The following is a 14,478-nucleotide window of genomic DNA, read 5'->3' as shown; positions in this document are numbered from 1 at the left end:
CTCACAACTTATAAGCTTTTCTTAATACTTCAACAAATCATCATCCCACTGTCAAGGCTTGAGGTATCCGCACAACCTGATTTGATATGCACCCCGTACCTATGAACGCCGTCATCAGCCCACCCGACATGACAACAGACTGGCCTGGAACCGCCCAACAGTCAGGATTTCTTACTACCTAGCCAACACAAGAGAAGACGGCTTTTGACCATCATAAGTGATTCTTACAACTATCATCTTCAGCTCCTTTGCTCGTGGTTCCTTTTGCAAACGGACATTCCTGCTACAAGGAACTCTCCATCCAGCAAGTGTTGTGCACCATCTCATCGTTCCATCTGTGTTGCACACTCTATTGATCCTCCCAATATTTCTCTCTCTTCTCGTGTCCTCCTTGTGTTTCGACCACTATGAATCTCTCTTGGACAAGTGCAAGATGCATTAGTATTTATATTGCAGATTGAAGATACAAGGGATCGTATCACAACCCCAGTGGAGAGAAGCAATGGATACTGATATGGAAGACTTATTAATCACCCCGGGAACTGACTCATCTACCACAAGGAATATTCTACTCAAGGAAGTACCAAAGAAAGAGGAAGCAAAGAGCTGGTCAACGGACTGTTGACCAGTCGTGTTGAACAAGAAAAGGAGAGGAGGTGACTCACCCTATAAAATAAGGACGGACCGACCAGATATGGCATCTTTTATCATTTTCTTGGAATAGTTACTTGATGGCTACACATCGGGAAGGCTAGAGCGGTAGGTGGGAGTCACCATCTGCCGAACTGGAGGGAGGAGCTTCACCGGAGTGGAAGAGCCGCCCAAGGTCGAGACGGAGCTTCTCCGGAGCGGAGGAGCCGTCACAATCTGCACGATCTCAGTCCCTTTCAAGCTACATTGTCAAATTGTTGCTACATTTTGGGTTTCGATATCAATTTGATTGAAGAAGTTTATTGATACTATTGTTAGAGTATAACCCTCCCATTGAGATAAAAATATATTATCGATAAGTGCATGTATGGGCTAAAAGGCTGGCCAGGGCCTTGGCCCTGGCCTTTTACACCATGCAACAGTAAAACCCACAACTGTTTGTATCACCGCGTCCATCGATGCTTCCCGTTTGTTGAAGATGACTACGTTCCTGTGCAGCCATAGTGTCCATAGCACTGCAAAGGGTCCAACCTGTCCCTCTCGCCCCCTAGGTACTCCACTTTGTATCGAATCCCAAGGCGCCACATCTGATGAGATATCCACCCCCTTGAGTGGCTCACAGGTCCATACTGCTCGAGCAAAGGAACAATCAAAAGAGAGGTGTTCACAATCCTCATAACCGTTTGTGCACATAGCACTTAATGCCGAAGTTTCTCCGTGTCATTTCTTCTGAAAAACCACTATTCTTCATCGGAGGAGCAGCCAACAGAAAATTTTCACCTTAAGGGGGAACTTTTGTCACCCTATGATGCGACACGCGTAGAGGATCTGCAGTTTCTCCCCTTTTCGTCTGCGACTGAGCTTTGCATAAGCATCTCGAGCAGAGAAGGATGTGCCTATCCACTTCCACCCATCCTGTGTCCCTCCTAGCGGGTAAAAGTGGATTAGGCTTTGCTGAAACCTTTGTATAATCTTACATTCTTCGGTCGAATAGGGTGTCGCCTAGGCATGGGGTCCATGTGCCATCCCAATACTCACCCACTGTGGCATGGGAGGTCCTTGCAAGGGCATACAAGCGTGGGAAATCTGCCTTCAATGTGCCTTGGGGGGATCATGCGTCTAACCAAAACCGGAATGTTGTGCCATCTCCTAGCTTGGATTCAAAGAAATCACAGACTTGAGGAAACACATATCTCAACCCTTGTTAGAATGCCGAGGTTGCTCGGACTGGGTATCCACGAACTTCCCAGTTCAAGCTCGCGTCATACATGTCTTTTAAAACTAGTGTAACCATCGATGTATCCTGTCCCATAAGTCTGTACACCCACTTGGCCAGTAATGCTAGGTTCAAATCTTGAAATTTCAGTACTCCCTTTCCCAAGCGAACTGGTCTGCACACTATATCCCACGATACGAGGGATATCCCCTCCCTTCCTCCGATCCTGAACTTTTTCATAAAAATCTTCTCATCATACTTTCGAGTCGCTTCTTGGTCCCCATTGGTAGTTTCAACGCTGAGAGGTAGAAAATAGATATTGTTGACAGCACGTGGCGTAGTAGCACCACCCGTCCCCCCCTCGATAACACTCTGCTTTGCCATCCCTCCAACTTCTGCTCTATCTTCTCCACTACTGGATGCCAGTCTAGAGATTTGATACGACCCTCAGTAAATGGGAGACCCAGATATTTCATGGCAAGTGTACCACTAGGTGTTCCCAAGGCTCTAGAATACAGAGCTTCTTCTTGCGAATCCGAACTCAACAAAGGCTGATTTGGCGCAATTAATGTGTAGTTCCGAACAGTCCGTGAAAAGGTCAAGCAGGATGAATAGGTTTTTAGCCTCCTCCTAAGCACCCTCTATGAAAAAAGTGGTATCTCTGCATCTTGCAGAAGAGGAATACCTGCTGGGAAACTAGGGGTCCGAAAACCTTTCAGCAGGCCGTTGGAGCAAACCTCCATTGTGCTTATGGCAAGGGCATCCACGGCCAAGACAAAGAGTAGCGGGCCCTTGTTGCGGTTGAATCCAACCTCCTTCAGGGCGTCCGTTCACCAGCACCGTGAAAGAGTGGGATGTAATACATCTTTTTGTCCACCCTACCCATTCGGCTAGAAAACCACGACGCCACAGAGAAGCCTATAAGAAGTCCCAGTCAAGGCAGCCGTATGCCTTCGCAAAATCCACTTTCCACGTGAACCCTCTTACTTTAAATCTTTTCCACGTAGTCAAGAATTCTGATTCAACAACTGCACCATCTATCAATTTTTTTCTAGGAATAAAGGCAAATTGAAAAGGACCTGCCGAGTCACCAATCACCTCCCTGAGCTGATTGGTCAAGACCTTAGCTATGATAAGATAAATGGAGTTGGATAGTGCAATAGGCCGAAAATCTCCCACTCTAGTAGCTCCATGACATTTTGGGAGGAGAACCAGATAAGCACAGTTGATTTTTTCCAACCCAAAATTTTCTTGTCGAAATTCCTCCACCGTAGCATTTACCTGTCTTGATTTCTCCTAAAATACATTATAAAAGAAGACTGGGAGGCCATCAGGCCCCGTGGCTCCCTCCCCATTTAGTCCCTTGACTGCGACTAGGACTTCTGTCTCTGAGAAAGGACACACCAGGTCTCTCCGTTGTGTCTTACTTAGTCTAGTTGCTCCTCTTCTGCTTCACCTTCAATGGTGTCTAGCCCCTTGTTGTGGGAAGCTCCTAAAGTGACCTGTCAGCGCTCTCCCAACAGCTTGGGCACCGACATACTCTTGGTTTCCTGCGTGCACCCTTAATATCTGATTTGTTCGCCTCCTCCCATTTGCTATGTGATGAAAAAATCTTGTGTTGGCATCTCCCTCCTCCAGCCACAGTTGTCTTGACCTCTGTCTCCAATCTATCTCCACTTTCTTATCCTCCTCGGCTATTGTCTCTCTATGTTCATAGCACTCTCTTGCTTCCTCTTGTGGTAAAATTCTAACATCATCTAGGTCATCCAAAATCCTGATTTTGGCTAGAGCTTCGACTCGCCTTCTATTTCGCTTCTCTCTTATATGTTTTCTCAGTTCCATGAGATGGTTGTGTAGGGCTCCAATTTTTTGGACAGGTATATTGTGCCGACCCCTGCTGTAGACCTTCTGTTCACCATCTTGCTATCTCCTCCTTGAAGCCCACCTCTAGAAAATCTATCCATTTTAAAAATATGTGGATCGCAAGGTTCTCTCCTGGGAATGCCAAATTATCGGAGTGTGGTCTGACAAGGGACGAGGAAGTGACCACACATCTGCCAACGGGAATTGTTCAAGGAGCTCCACCGAGCATGTAAATCGATCAAGCCACAAAAGAGTTGTAGGGCCCGTAGAGCTCCTCCATGTGTATGTGCAATCCCCCAGCCCCATTTCCTCTAGTGATGCCTCTGTGATAAGTGCCCAGAATTCTTCAGATCTTGGGTCCTATCCTCCCACTCCAATAGGCTTGTCTTCCGCCTCAAGCGTTTCATTAAAATCCCCCCCAAACAGAAGTAGTTATTTTGACACCACCTTTGCCAGCTCTCCCCAGAGGGATACCCTAAGAACTGGGTTCACCGACCCATAAACTGATATGACCACCACCTGATAATTGTCCCTTCACCTCTTCAATTGTACTGCTGCCGTGAAAAGTCCCGTCCAACAGTCTTCTTTAGAAAACAATGTCTCATTCCAGGCCACCATCAGTCCTCCAGATATTCCTACTGCATTCACAGGCAAGTACCCAGTGAGGAAGTCCCCCTCGCAATTCTCTAATCCTGCGCCTCACACTTTTCCAACATGGTCTCCTGCAGGCACACCACATTGGCTCCCCATTCGCGTAGGTATCTCCCCACTATACCTCTTCTCCACTTGTCACAGAGCCCTCGAACATTCCATGATATGCATTTCATGGGAGTACCGGATCAACCCCTTGCTCTGCTCCCGCCGGTATACCGATCCATCTGCAACTGTTTGCTCTGCTCCCCCCTCCCCCCCGCATCCGATTACCAAATCATCCACTGCTTTATGGTCATCTATCTCAATGTTTATCTCGTATATGGGATTCTTGCCTTTTTGGTCATAGCTTCCACGTTTAGAATCTGCCTCCACTTCGTGCCCCACCTCTGCTCCGGTCATACTCCTCTCATTTCGCTCCTTCGTGTTTTCCTCCATAGCGGGCTGATCCTCTCAGGTTCCACCTGCTTCAATAATTGACCTGCCTTGCCTGATTCTGCAAACTGCAGGCAACCTCCTTTCCCCGCTACCAACCATACCTTTGCGCCTCTCTCATCCGGAACAAACCACCGTTTTCTTCTATAACCAATGAGTTTGCCGAAGATATCCCCTTCATGATCAGCCGTCCCATGTGCAATCTTCTCGGTGCTCTGAGCTTCGTTCCTCCCACCATTTTTGCTCCCTCACATTCAGTCCCGCCAGCAGGATGCTTGCCCTCCGGAATGACCTTCTCATCTTGTACATTTTTATTCTTCAGTTGGGCGTCTGGCACACTATTCTTCAGATAAATGTTATCTGCTGGTGGGGATGGTGTCGTCGCAAAATCCCGAGATGTCGCGGTCTCCTCTAGGTCCTCTCTGTTAGTGGTCATCGTCATGTTGGATTCTTTGTTTACTTTCTCTGCCATCAATGGAGCCTCCAACAGTCGTAGGATGTCGGTAGACTTCAATAATACTTCTGCTTGCCCATGCTACATCTCGGTCGATAAGATTGTGTTACTCGGGCATCGCCTTGCCTTCGTCCCTCGCACCTCTGGAGGCGGGGACGATGGGGGTTGGCACACTGACACCCTTACCCTACATGTACCTTCTAGTTGTCTAAGCATAAGCCAATGTGGAGGTGAGAGACCCCTGTTCATCTCAACTTCTAGTATTGCAACATTCGGGTCTCCATAGTCCAAACCCATTGATATAATATGTTGTAATCGAGCTAAGGGTCTAACCAGCGCCGCTAGTACAGTATGAACCCGATAGTCCATTGGTATCCCACGAAGCTCCAAGATGATCTTCTGCGGCTCATTGTATAGAGTCACATCACGGGGAAGCACTCGACGCCATCTTATCAATCCGTGCCCAGAGGCTGGTTGTGTCTACCAGCACACCGACACGTATGCCGCCATAGACACCCCCCGTAAGAAGATCCCCTCGTATATATTATTGAATGCAAGCAGAAGCTCCATTCTCTTTATGTTGTTTTACTTTTATTTCTATCTCATTATGTTGGAAATGGGCCTCATACATCAAAGGCCCACTTACCATTCTGACTCGAGTGACTTAAAAGTTACGCATGTGGGCCAAAACCACCTTATACTCTCACTTGTTTAAACCAGTGAGAACCCTAATGCATGAAGTAAGTTTGTTTTTCATCTTCTTGTTCTTACCAGCAGCTAGGCCCACTACTTCCCAAAGAAGAGGCTTGTTGACATTGAACCCTAAACAGAGTAGTAAGAGTTTATTTTTCTTCTCTATATTGAGTTCTTCCTTTCATGCCTCCCTCTCTACTTTTCTTCCTTTCTCTCTCGAGAGTCCTATGTAACACATTATTCATAACAATTTCAACTAATGTCACGATGAACTCTAATTATATGCCCTTCCATGATGATGTATTGTATCATTGGGTCACTTGACTGTCCTCTCTTATCACAGAAGAGATCCAAAGGATCATTGAACTCATATAATCAAAACTGAATTGAAATGCTTTTCTAGCTGCATGACTCTTTGCTACCGCAACCACAACTACAAGAACAGGCAGACACACCGACTCACGTGGTAATCCTGCTGCAAGAACGTTTGGATGCAAGTGCTTTTGCGCATATTCTGCAGCTAATCGGCCACCATGGCCATCATAAATTGCAAAATGTGCACATCTGTCAACAGAAACAAAATCACAAGATGAGTTAATACAATGAAACCCTTCTCAGCTTTTTATTGAAAACATGAGAAATTTTGAAAGAACTTCAAAATATGAGAATATATTAAGAATCAATAAACTATCACTTATATAGATATTGCACTGGATTGGGAGGATCTAACGGTTACAGATTAATGGAAACCACTTAGACACACATGCAGATAAACTCACATGTGCCGGGAAACCAGTAAATAAATCTTGCGCAGAAGAAAAAGGCATGTCATACCTTTTTCAAGAAATGGAGACAGCAGGAGCAGCCACAGTCAGGAGGGATATCTTATTTCTATCTTTTTGTTTCTCATCTACATTTGTGTCCTGTACAGGCTACATTACAATTCTGCTCGATAATCCAAGATCACATTTCTCAATTCAACGGAATTGAGATGATTGGTAGAAAATCAATGCAATCTGATAGTTCAGTTTTCTGGCAGAACGGAAAAAAAACAATTGGAGAAGTAGGGAAGACCCAATCACAGAAAAAGACTTCTTGATATCATCCACATTCAATATCAGCATATATACTTTTATTTCATTCACTTCCAGAAATGTTTCACCTCCATTCTTTAGCAGTACCCCTTGTCGCACAGTGCTTTTCAAATAGGCTAGCACTCAATGATCTGCATTCATATGTGCTTCCTTTGGGTTTTGCATGAACTGACTCAAGGTCCCTACTGCAAAAGAAATATCAGGCCTCGTATGACCCAGATATATGAGTTTGCCAATCAATCTTTGATATTGATCTCTGTTCACAGGACTGTCATCGCCACAACTGGCAAGTCTTAGATTTGGTTCATTGGAACAGGGGATGGCTTGCACTCCAACTTATCTGTTTCTTTCAAAGGGTCGAGTGTGTACACACCCTAGAAAATATCTCAAAGGTCCATAATGACTTGACGTCAAACAGCTTAGATAGCTGAGTGTTCAAGTGGTGGATCTCCTCTTCATAATTGCCAGCGATAATTATATCATCAATATACACTAGAAGGGTTAACATCCCCCTCAGGTGGTGTGATTGAAGAATAGAGCATAATCCAAATTGCTTTGTCTACAAGCCAGGTCTTTCATAGCAAGAGAAAATTTTCTGAATCATGCATGTGGAGATTGCTTCAGGCCATACAGTGCTCCCTTCAGACGGCATACTTTCTTCTCTTTTCTCTGCGTAGAATACCCATGTGGCAGTTCCATGAAGATTTCCTCCTCCAAGTCTCTATGAGAAAAAATTCCTGATTGAGAGACCATATTGATTCTTGACCATGATGAAAAATCTTGGATTAACCTTGGAACTTCTGATTTATATTAAATAAATGAATCTCCCTCGTCCTCATACAGTCATCAATCAGAATCAAGAATCACCATTTCCCACTTGAAGGAGCTCTACCTGGGCCCCATACATCACTGTGAACAAGCATAAAGGGTGAGCTACTTTGTGCCAAGTCCCCAGGAAAGGATAATGTTCTATGCTTCCATACTCACAAGAATCACAACATATTTTGTTACCATGAAAGAGTTTAACATCAAAAGATGGACGTCCCAAACAAGAATGCAGCAACTTGATCAACTTCAACTTCTCCAGTTCTTTATCTTCATCATGCTCCAGCTCATGGCTTCCCACCATCATAGCACCCCCAGGATCATCTTCAACTTGAAGGAATCCATTATTTATCTTCACTGATCCAATCTTTCGGCTGGGGACCAATATAAAACACCCATCAGAATCCTGTATTAAAGAACATTTAAAATATTTTACAGCCTTAAAGGAGACATAAGTTGTGCCTTAAGCTTTGGCACATTCTGAAGGAATCCTAAGGGTTTACTAAAGACTGCGACAATTCCCATAACAGGGAGGATTTCTCCTCCTCCAGTTATCACCTTTCTTTGTGAATTACAAGGAACAAAACGGGAGAAGACTGATCAGTGGGAGTCATGTGGCCGGTTGCACCCATGTCAACCTACCAATCCATTTGTAAGTGAGATGATAAGAAGACAGAAGATACAAAGTGTTCACCTGATTTAACCTGAGATGTAGAGCCAAGCATATTTTTTTAGCCTTTCAACTCCCTCAGGCTTCCTATCTCATCCCCTGGAATTTTCAATGGCAATTTTTGCTCCTTTGAGCTGCCCTTTCAGAGTAATCCTTTCTCCTTGAGAGGTTGTTGCATTGGGCCAGATTGAACGAGTTGGTTTCCCGTGCAAATTCCAGCACTGGTCAATACTGTGATTCTTCTTCTTGTAATACTTGCAGAACAGTCCCTCTCATTTTTTAATCTTTTGCTCAACCTGAGATAACTGCTGCTTCTGTTGCTTTTCTTGTACAGTCTTGGTCATTAGACCTGTGCCATTCTCCCCCGGAGATGTTTCAGACACCACTTCCAACCTGTCTTCTCCTTCATGCAGATGTTTGATAGTCACCTCTATGTCAGGTACCTTCTCCCAATTCAAAAGTTGGCTTCTCACTGCCTCATGTACCATATTCAGACTCATCAGAAACTTGTAGAGTCTGTCCTTCAAGACATATTCACTCTGTTCTTAATTTGGATTTTTTACTGGTAAATAATGCTCGACTTCTCTCCACATGTCTTGCAGTTGCGGTATGTAGCCACCTGACTCTTGAGCTGGGGCAGACTCCTGGTGTAAGGCTGTCTTGAGCCATTGCTTAATGGAGGACAAGGAGGTAATCCCTGTCGTCTTCTCCGCTAGCCTCGCAATAGTGTTGGACTTTGTTTGACCTGCGGACCATGCACCAGACCTCCCTGCAGTCCTCGGCCCTGACGGGGGGAGTCTCCTTCAGGCTGACCATGGAATTACCAGTCAGGCCTCCAAGCCAAGCCCACCTTGGCATCTGAGATCCCTCAGTGGCCTCCACCTCCATGATCACCTCAATGGGGTCCTCCGATACCAGTCCTGCTGAAATGATTCCGCAGAGTCAGCCAAATGCTTCTGCCACGTTCAATATCCCAACAGAACTCCTCTGGCATCTACTGGCCTTGTGTCCCCCCATCCCAGGCTCCATTTTCTGGAAGAACCCGTCGCCACTGCACCACAGCTTCCCCTTTGATTCTTTGTGTCCAACCACAAATCGCTACTTATGCCGCAATGGAAGCTCCTCTGATGAAGAAAGTGCCTATACCCAAATTCCAGATTCTGGGGCTCCTCCTTGCTGGGAATTGCATGCATAATCTTGTTGGATATCCTCAGAACTTGGGGATTCTTTGACCACTTCGACTATACGGCACACACGGAGGAGGATCCGGCCTGGCTCTTCTCCCCAACCACTGCCATGTTCACATTTGAACCTTGTGTAGGCCATGATTTTGCTGTCTCCTGCTCCCAGTTCCTGCATTTCTTTATATTTATTTCTCCTTCTAGGCACACATACCGCTGATGCCCCTCTCCTCGACATCTCCGAGAAATCACTGGCTCTCTACATTCCAGGGGGCAATGCCATCTCAATAAACATCTGAAACATATGCGCTCCCCTTCACTAATAATTCGGGCCTCGTCCCCCCATGCATGCCATGTCGCCCTGGTTACCCGAGGTTCCACTGTCACCCAGTCCTCCTCATCATCCCCCTTGTGTTAAGGTGTTCCGCCTCCTAAACTCTAACCCACCTTCAGCATCTCCTTCGCGACACTGGGTGACGAGCGCTTCATGCCGCTGACAAACTAGCCATTTTACCGTTTTATGTTTGCCTTCTCACTGGATTTCGTGCAGTGCCTGAGTGATACTCCGAGGTTTCTTCTGCCCCACCATCTGCATGTCGGGCCAGCTCACTTATAAGGCCTGTCATGTGCATGAAACTCTGCTGCAAAACATTGCCCTTGTCGCCATTGGGTTGCCGTGTAGGTTTGCTGAGCGGCTTCCCCTCATGACTTTTGTGGTATCCTGTCTGTAACAAGTCTAACCCCCTGCTTGCTCTCTCCTTTCGCCTCCTATGTCTCAGATGGGGGCCCGTGGGAAATCCGGTCTCGAGTCTATAGTGAAAGGCCCTAGATAACCCCCCCCACTCATCATGTGAGTTTGGCTTCACCTCCCATGGGTTCTATCTACTTATCCGCCAACATGCTTCTGCCGCGAAAGATTCCCCTGCCGTCTCTGAACCTGTCTCGTGCTCTCTCCCTGTGTGGTTTCTCTGGCCCTGGTGATAGGGCTCTGTCCCACCAGAACTCCCCTCCTCCACACCGTCTTGCCATCTGTCTTTCAAGTGAAGCCCATGTCATGTTTGCCTTCATCACGAGCGCCACACAACCTCATTCTCCAACGCCGCCACAGACTGTATTGATTATAACCATGAATCGTCATTCACTACCACTCCACCTTGAGCACCTCCACAAAATTGCCTCCATGGACGTCTTAGATCTGCCATTCAGCGTTCTCCTCCTTTTGCCTTTTTCAACCCCATGGGGATGCATCAGGGAAGCACAGCCGTGACAGCTGCTATGAACTGTGGCCACGAATGCCACTGATCCACCCCCATTCACTGCCGCTCCTCCTTGAAAGCCGCCGCAGACACAGCCTAGACCGCCGCTGTGAACCGCCGTTTTTGCCATTCACCATGTCCACCGTCTCTGCATTCTCCGCCATCCCTCACTATCCCGACATCCCCCCTGACCAAACCCTGGAGACCTTGCAAGCGTGACTTAGCCGCAATCTTGGCCATGGGTTCACCACCGCTGCAAGCTCTCTCTGCTCTCGGCCCATGATCTTCAAGATCTCCGGTGCGGCTGCCAGCAGCCGCCCCCTTTACCTTTCTGCCACATGCCGTCAGCCATCACTGCCTCCGCCATTCAACAGCCTCCTCCCAGACCAAACCCTAATGACCTCGAGAGTGCGACCCAGTCACGGTCTTGCTGGCATGACTAGATCATGGCTGTGGCCACACTTCACCGTTGCCACACGCTCCCTCTGAGTCTTGGCCCACCGCCTCAAAGAATTCTGAGGGCCATCCACCGCCGACCAGTCCCACTCCAACAACGTAGTGAGAGCATTTATAATTTAGCCAAATCGTGGTAAATGACATAAAGAGAACGAAATTTATGAATAACTCCAGAAAGAAAGAGATATGCACCTCAAAGTTCCAGGAGATTCCATAATAGCATCAGGGAGCATAACCCAAGCATCTTCCATGCTGTGCCTAGAACCCACATCTTCTGCCACACAGGATTCAATTTGAATTGTTTTATTGACGCATTGGATTGGGTTGGGCGTAGTGATCCCCTTCCTTGTATCACTTTCCATGGACTCTTGATTAGTATTTACTTCGGATAGGAATCTAGTGTCACCATTTTTTAGAATGGAGCAGTCAACATCCAGAGGAGCTTGAGTTTTTGAGCTTTGCACTTTCTCTGTGAAGACGACTTTCTGTCTTTTCCCACAAGAATCTTTGACATCAAATAAACTTTCCCGTTTAGGGAGACCTGAGTTATTCGAATCATCATCTGCCATAATACAAAGGATGAAAGTTCTGGTTAGAGTTCTTCGAAGCAGGATAGCAAAAGCATGTCATAATCAAAGATCTTTCGCAGTTGTTGGAGCGGCAAAAAAACGTCTCAAGGCAAGGAACTTATACCGCGGATATAGCTAATCATTTCATTAATTAAAAAACATAGTTTTTGCTAAAATTTGATTAATATTGATTTATTATTTATTTCCGGTGTTCATAAGTAGTTTGCCAAATCAAAAGCATACAAAGGTGAATGCAATGATGCTTATCACCTTTGTAATACTAGAACTTTCAGTGTCCTCCCAAAGACTGATACAGTCTGTATCGAATTGGTAAGAACAACAATTCTACTTATAGATATGAATGTTACACTTTTAAGGTAAAGATCCCTCAACTGGGCTTTGAAGGTGATACGATCCTCTACCCCCAAGGGTATCTTAGGCATTTCAGCCCACTAGGGGCACTTTAGTCATCTCACGCTTAGGGTAGATTGCTTCTTATTCTTATAAATATGTGTAGCCCTCCCTTTATGAGGGCAGTCAAGACTTAAGGTAAGATTGGCCTCTTGGCTCACTATCTCGATCCTCCGTGTCTCGGTCCCGTCCCCTTGACCGTCCAACGATCCCCTATCCCCGTGATCGTCTCACCGGGTCTTCAGCCGGCTCTTCCCTGGTCGACCACTACCCCTCTGTTCGACTCCTCTTATCATTCCCATTTCGACTCTCTACCCCGGGAACTTCTACCTTGCCTCACCCCTACTCTCCTCCGATACGAGCCTAGTACGAGGTTTGTATCAGAATGATCCCCTATATTCCTGTAATGGGAACGCCCTCAAATGACCGTTTCTGCATTCAGCTATTCTCTCCATGATTGATCACACCCTTCAAGAGGTCCAACTGCCAGATGATCCTTTCTTTGAGGTCTCACCTCTTACTCATAGGCATTCTTTATTCCCCCTCCCAGTCAAGACTGGGAATTAGAGGACACGTCAGCACCACCCGAGATATCAGGTCACATGGTGCCTGTTGACAGGTCAACACCCCTTGTTTGACAAGTATTCCGCCATCCTGGGAGTCAGGCAGGAGGAGAGAACTAAACAAAACTTTAAAAAGCAGACTCACATTACACAAGAGGATTCCCTGTCCTTACACAAGGAAATGAATACTACGGACCTTAGTTCTTATAGCCCCCCTCAAAGTGATGAATGAATTTCATTCAAAGCTTGGGGAGATGTGGAAGAAAGGAAATACCAAAAAAAGATCAATTCTCCAGATGACCGACAAAGAGCTGGAGGTGAACAATGAGCACTGCAAGAACATCATCAGAAGAAGACGTCTGATCAGGGAAAATGTTGCCCGTGAAAAACGTTGGAAGAAAAAATCACCAGAAGTCAACTCTGGCAGAAGAATGGTGAATCTACCACAGGAAAGTGGCGCAAGGATGTGATGGAGGATGAAAGATCAACTATGATAAAGGAATGCCAGCAGAAAAAAAGGGGCCATAAAGACACCAGAAAGCCTCACAAGGATGTCACTTGGAAGGGAAGGCTCAACAGCTTATGGGGAGAGAGTGGCCAAAAAAAAATGGGCCAATAGCTCCATAAGGCAAACAATGGAGACAAAAAGGCCGAACATAAGGCCCAATAACGTAGATGAAACATATAGCAGATAACTATTGACACAGCAGCTGAGGAGGTAAAAATGGCTTAATTACTGGGATGAGCTGATGAGGGAGGTCTTGCAAACTGTTGGCAGTTAGCTGACGTGTCACCCTCCTACTATCCACATAAGTTCTGAGTTCTGAGGAAAATTTCACCACCATTGCAACAGTCAGCCCACCCAAAAATGATAATAAAGAATGTGTTGCCGGGAAATGTCTGCTGCCCCCCATCAAAAGAAAATAACTCTAGAAATGGCGCAGGTGAGAGCATGAGCTGCCAAAAAACGTGATCTACTACAAATATTCCAAGCAGAGGGCTCGGTGTTACCATAAATCTCAGGAACCAGAAGAACCATCAAAAATATAAAAGAGATAGAAGGAAAAGAGGGAACAGAAAGATGAAATGAAAGAGCAAGGTGGCTGTAAGAACCCTGTCGCAAAGAGAAATAAGTAAACAAAACTCTAAAACTCTGACTTCATTAAACCAGCGAGAGGTACGGCAGACTTGCCTACAGATAGGAAGATTACATGAAAGAGATTATTTCTAACTGTGATCGATCGGCTTCCATTGTGCCCAAAACTTTCTGTCAGCACATAACAACTACACCATCTAGTTGTTTTTTTGATCCATGTTTTATATTTCTTGTTTCTTGAACTGGTCTTTTTGTTCAAATCTTATAATCCTCAGACAATGAATGGTTCTTAGATGAAGAAACAAAATAACAGGGTTATTCTTTTTCTTCGTCTCCATAATCCAATAGTAGAATGAGGCTCAGAAACTGGATTTAGAAAAATGATCATAACCGC

The 14,478-nt window shown here is 45.8% G+C and overlaps 1 protein-coding gene across 2 annotated transcripts in view; it reads right to left on the bottom strand.

Annotated features, from left to right (window-relative positions):
• LOC144702926 (Protein phosphatase 2C family protein) overlaps nt 1–14,478 on the bottom strand; it is a 39,721-nt gene that overhangs the window by 24,716 nt on the left and 527 nt on the right. For both annotated transcript variants that reach the window (XM_078574952.1, XM_078574953.1), the window contains exons 2-3: nt 11,638–12,007; nt 6,419–6,527 (exon numbers count right to left, since the gene is read on the bottom strand). In XM_078574952.1, coding sequence (XP_078431078.1) covers nt 6,419–6,527; nt 11,638–12,007 — 479 coding nt within the window. The remainder of the gene's footprint in view (nt 1–6,418; nt 6,528–11,637; nt 12,008–14,478) is intronic.

This window comes from Wolffia australiana, chromosome 5 (assembly GCF_029677425.1).
Source record: "Wolffia australiana isolate 7733 chromosome 5, ASM2967742v1".
NCBI classification, from domain to species: domain Eukaryota; kingdom Viridiplantae; phylum Streptophyta; class Magnoliopsida; order Alismatales; family Araceae; genus Wolffia; species Wolffia australiana.
Note: the sequence above shows the minus strand (reverse complement) of the source record. Positions and strands in the feature narration are given on the sequence as shown.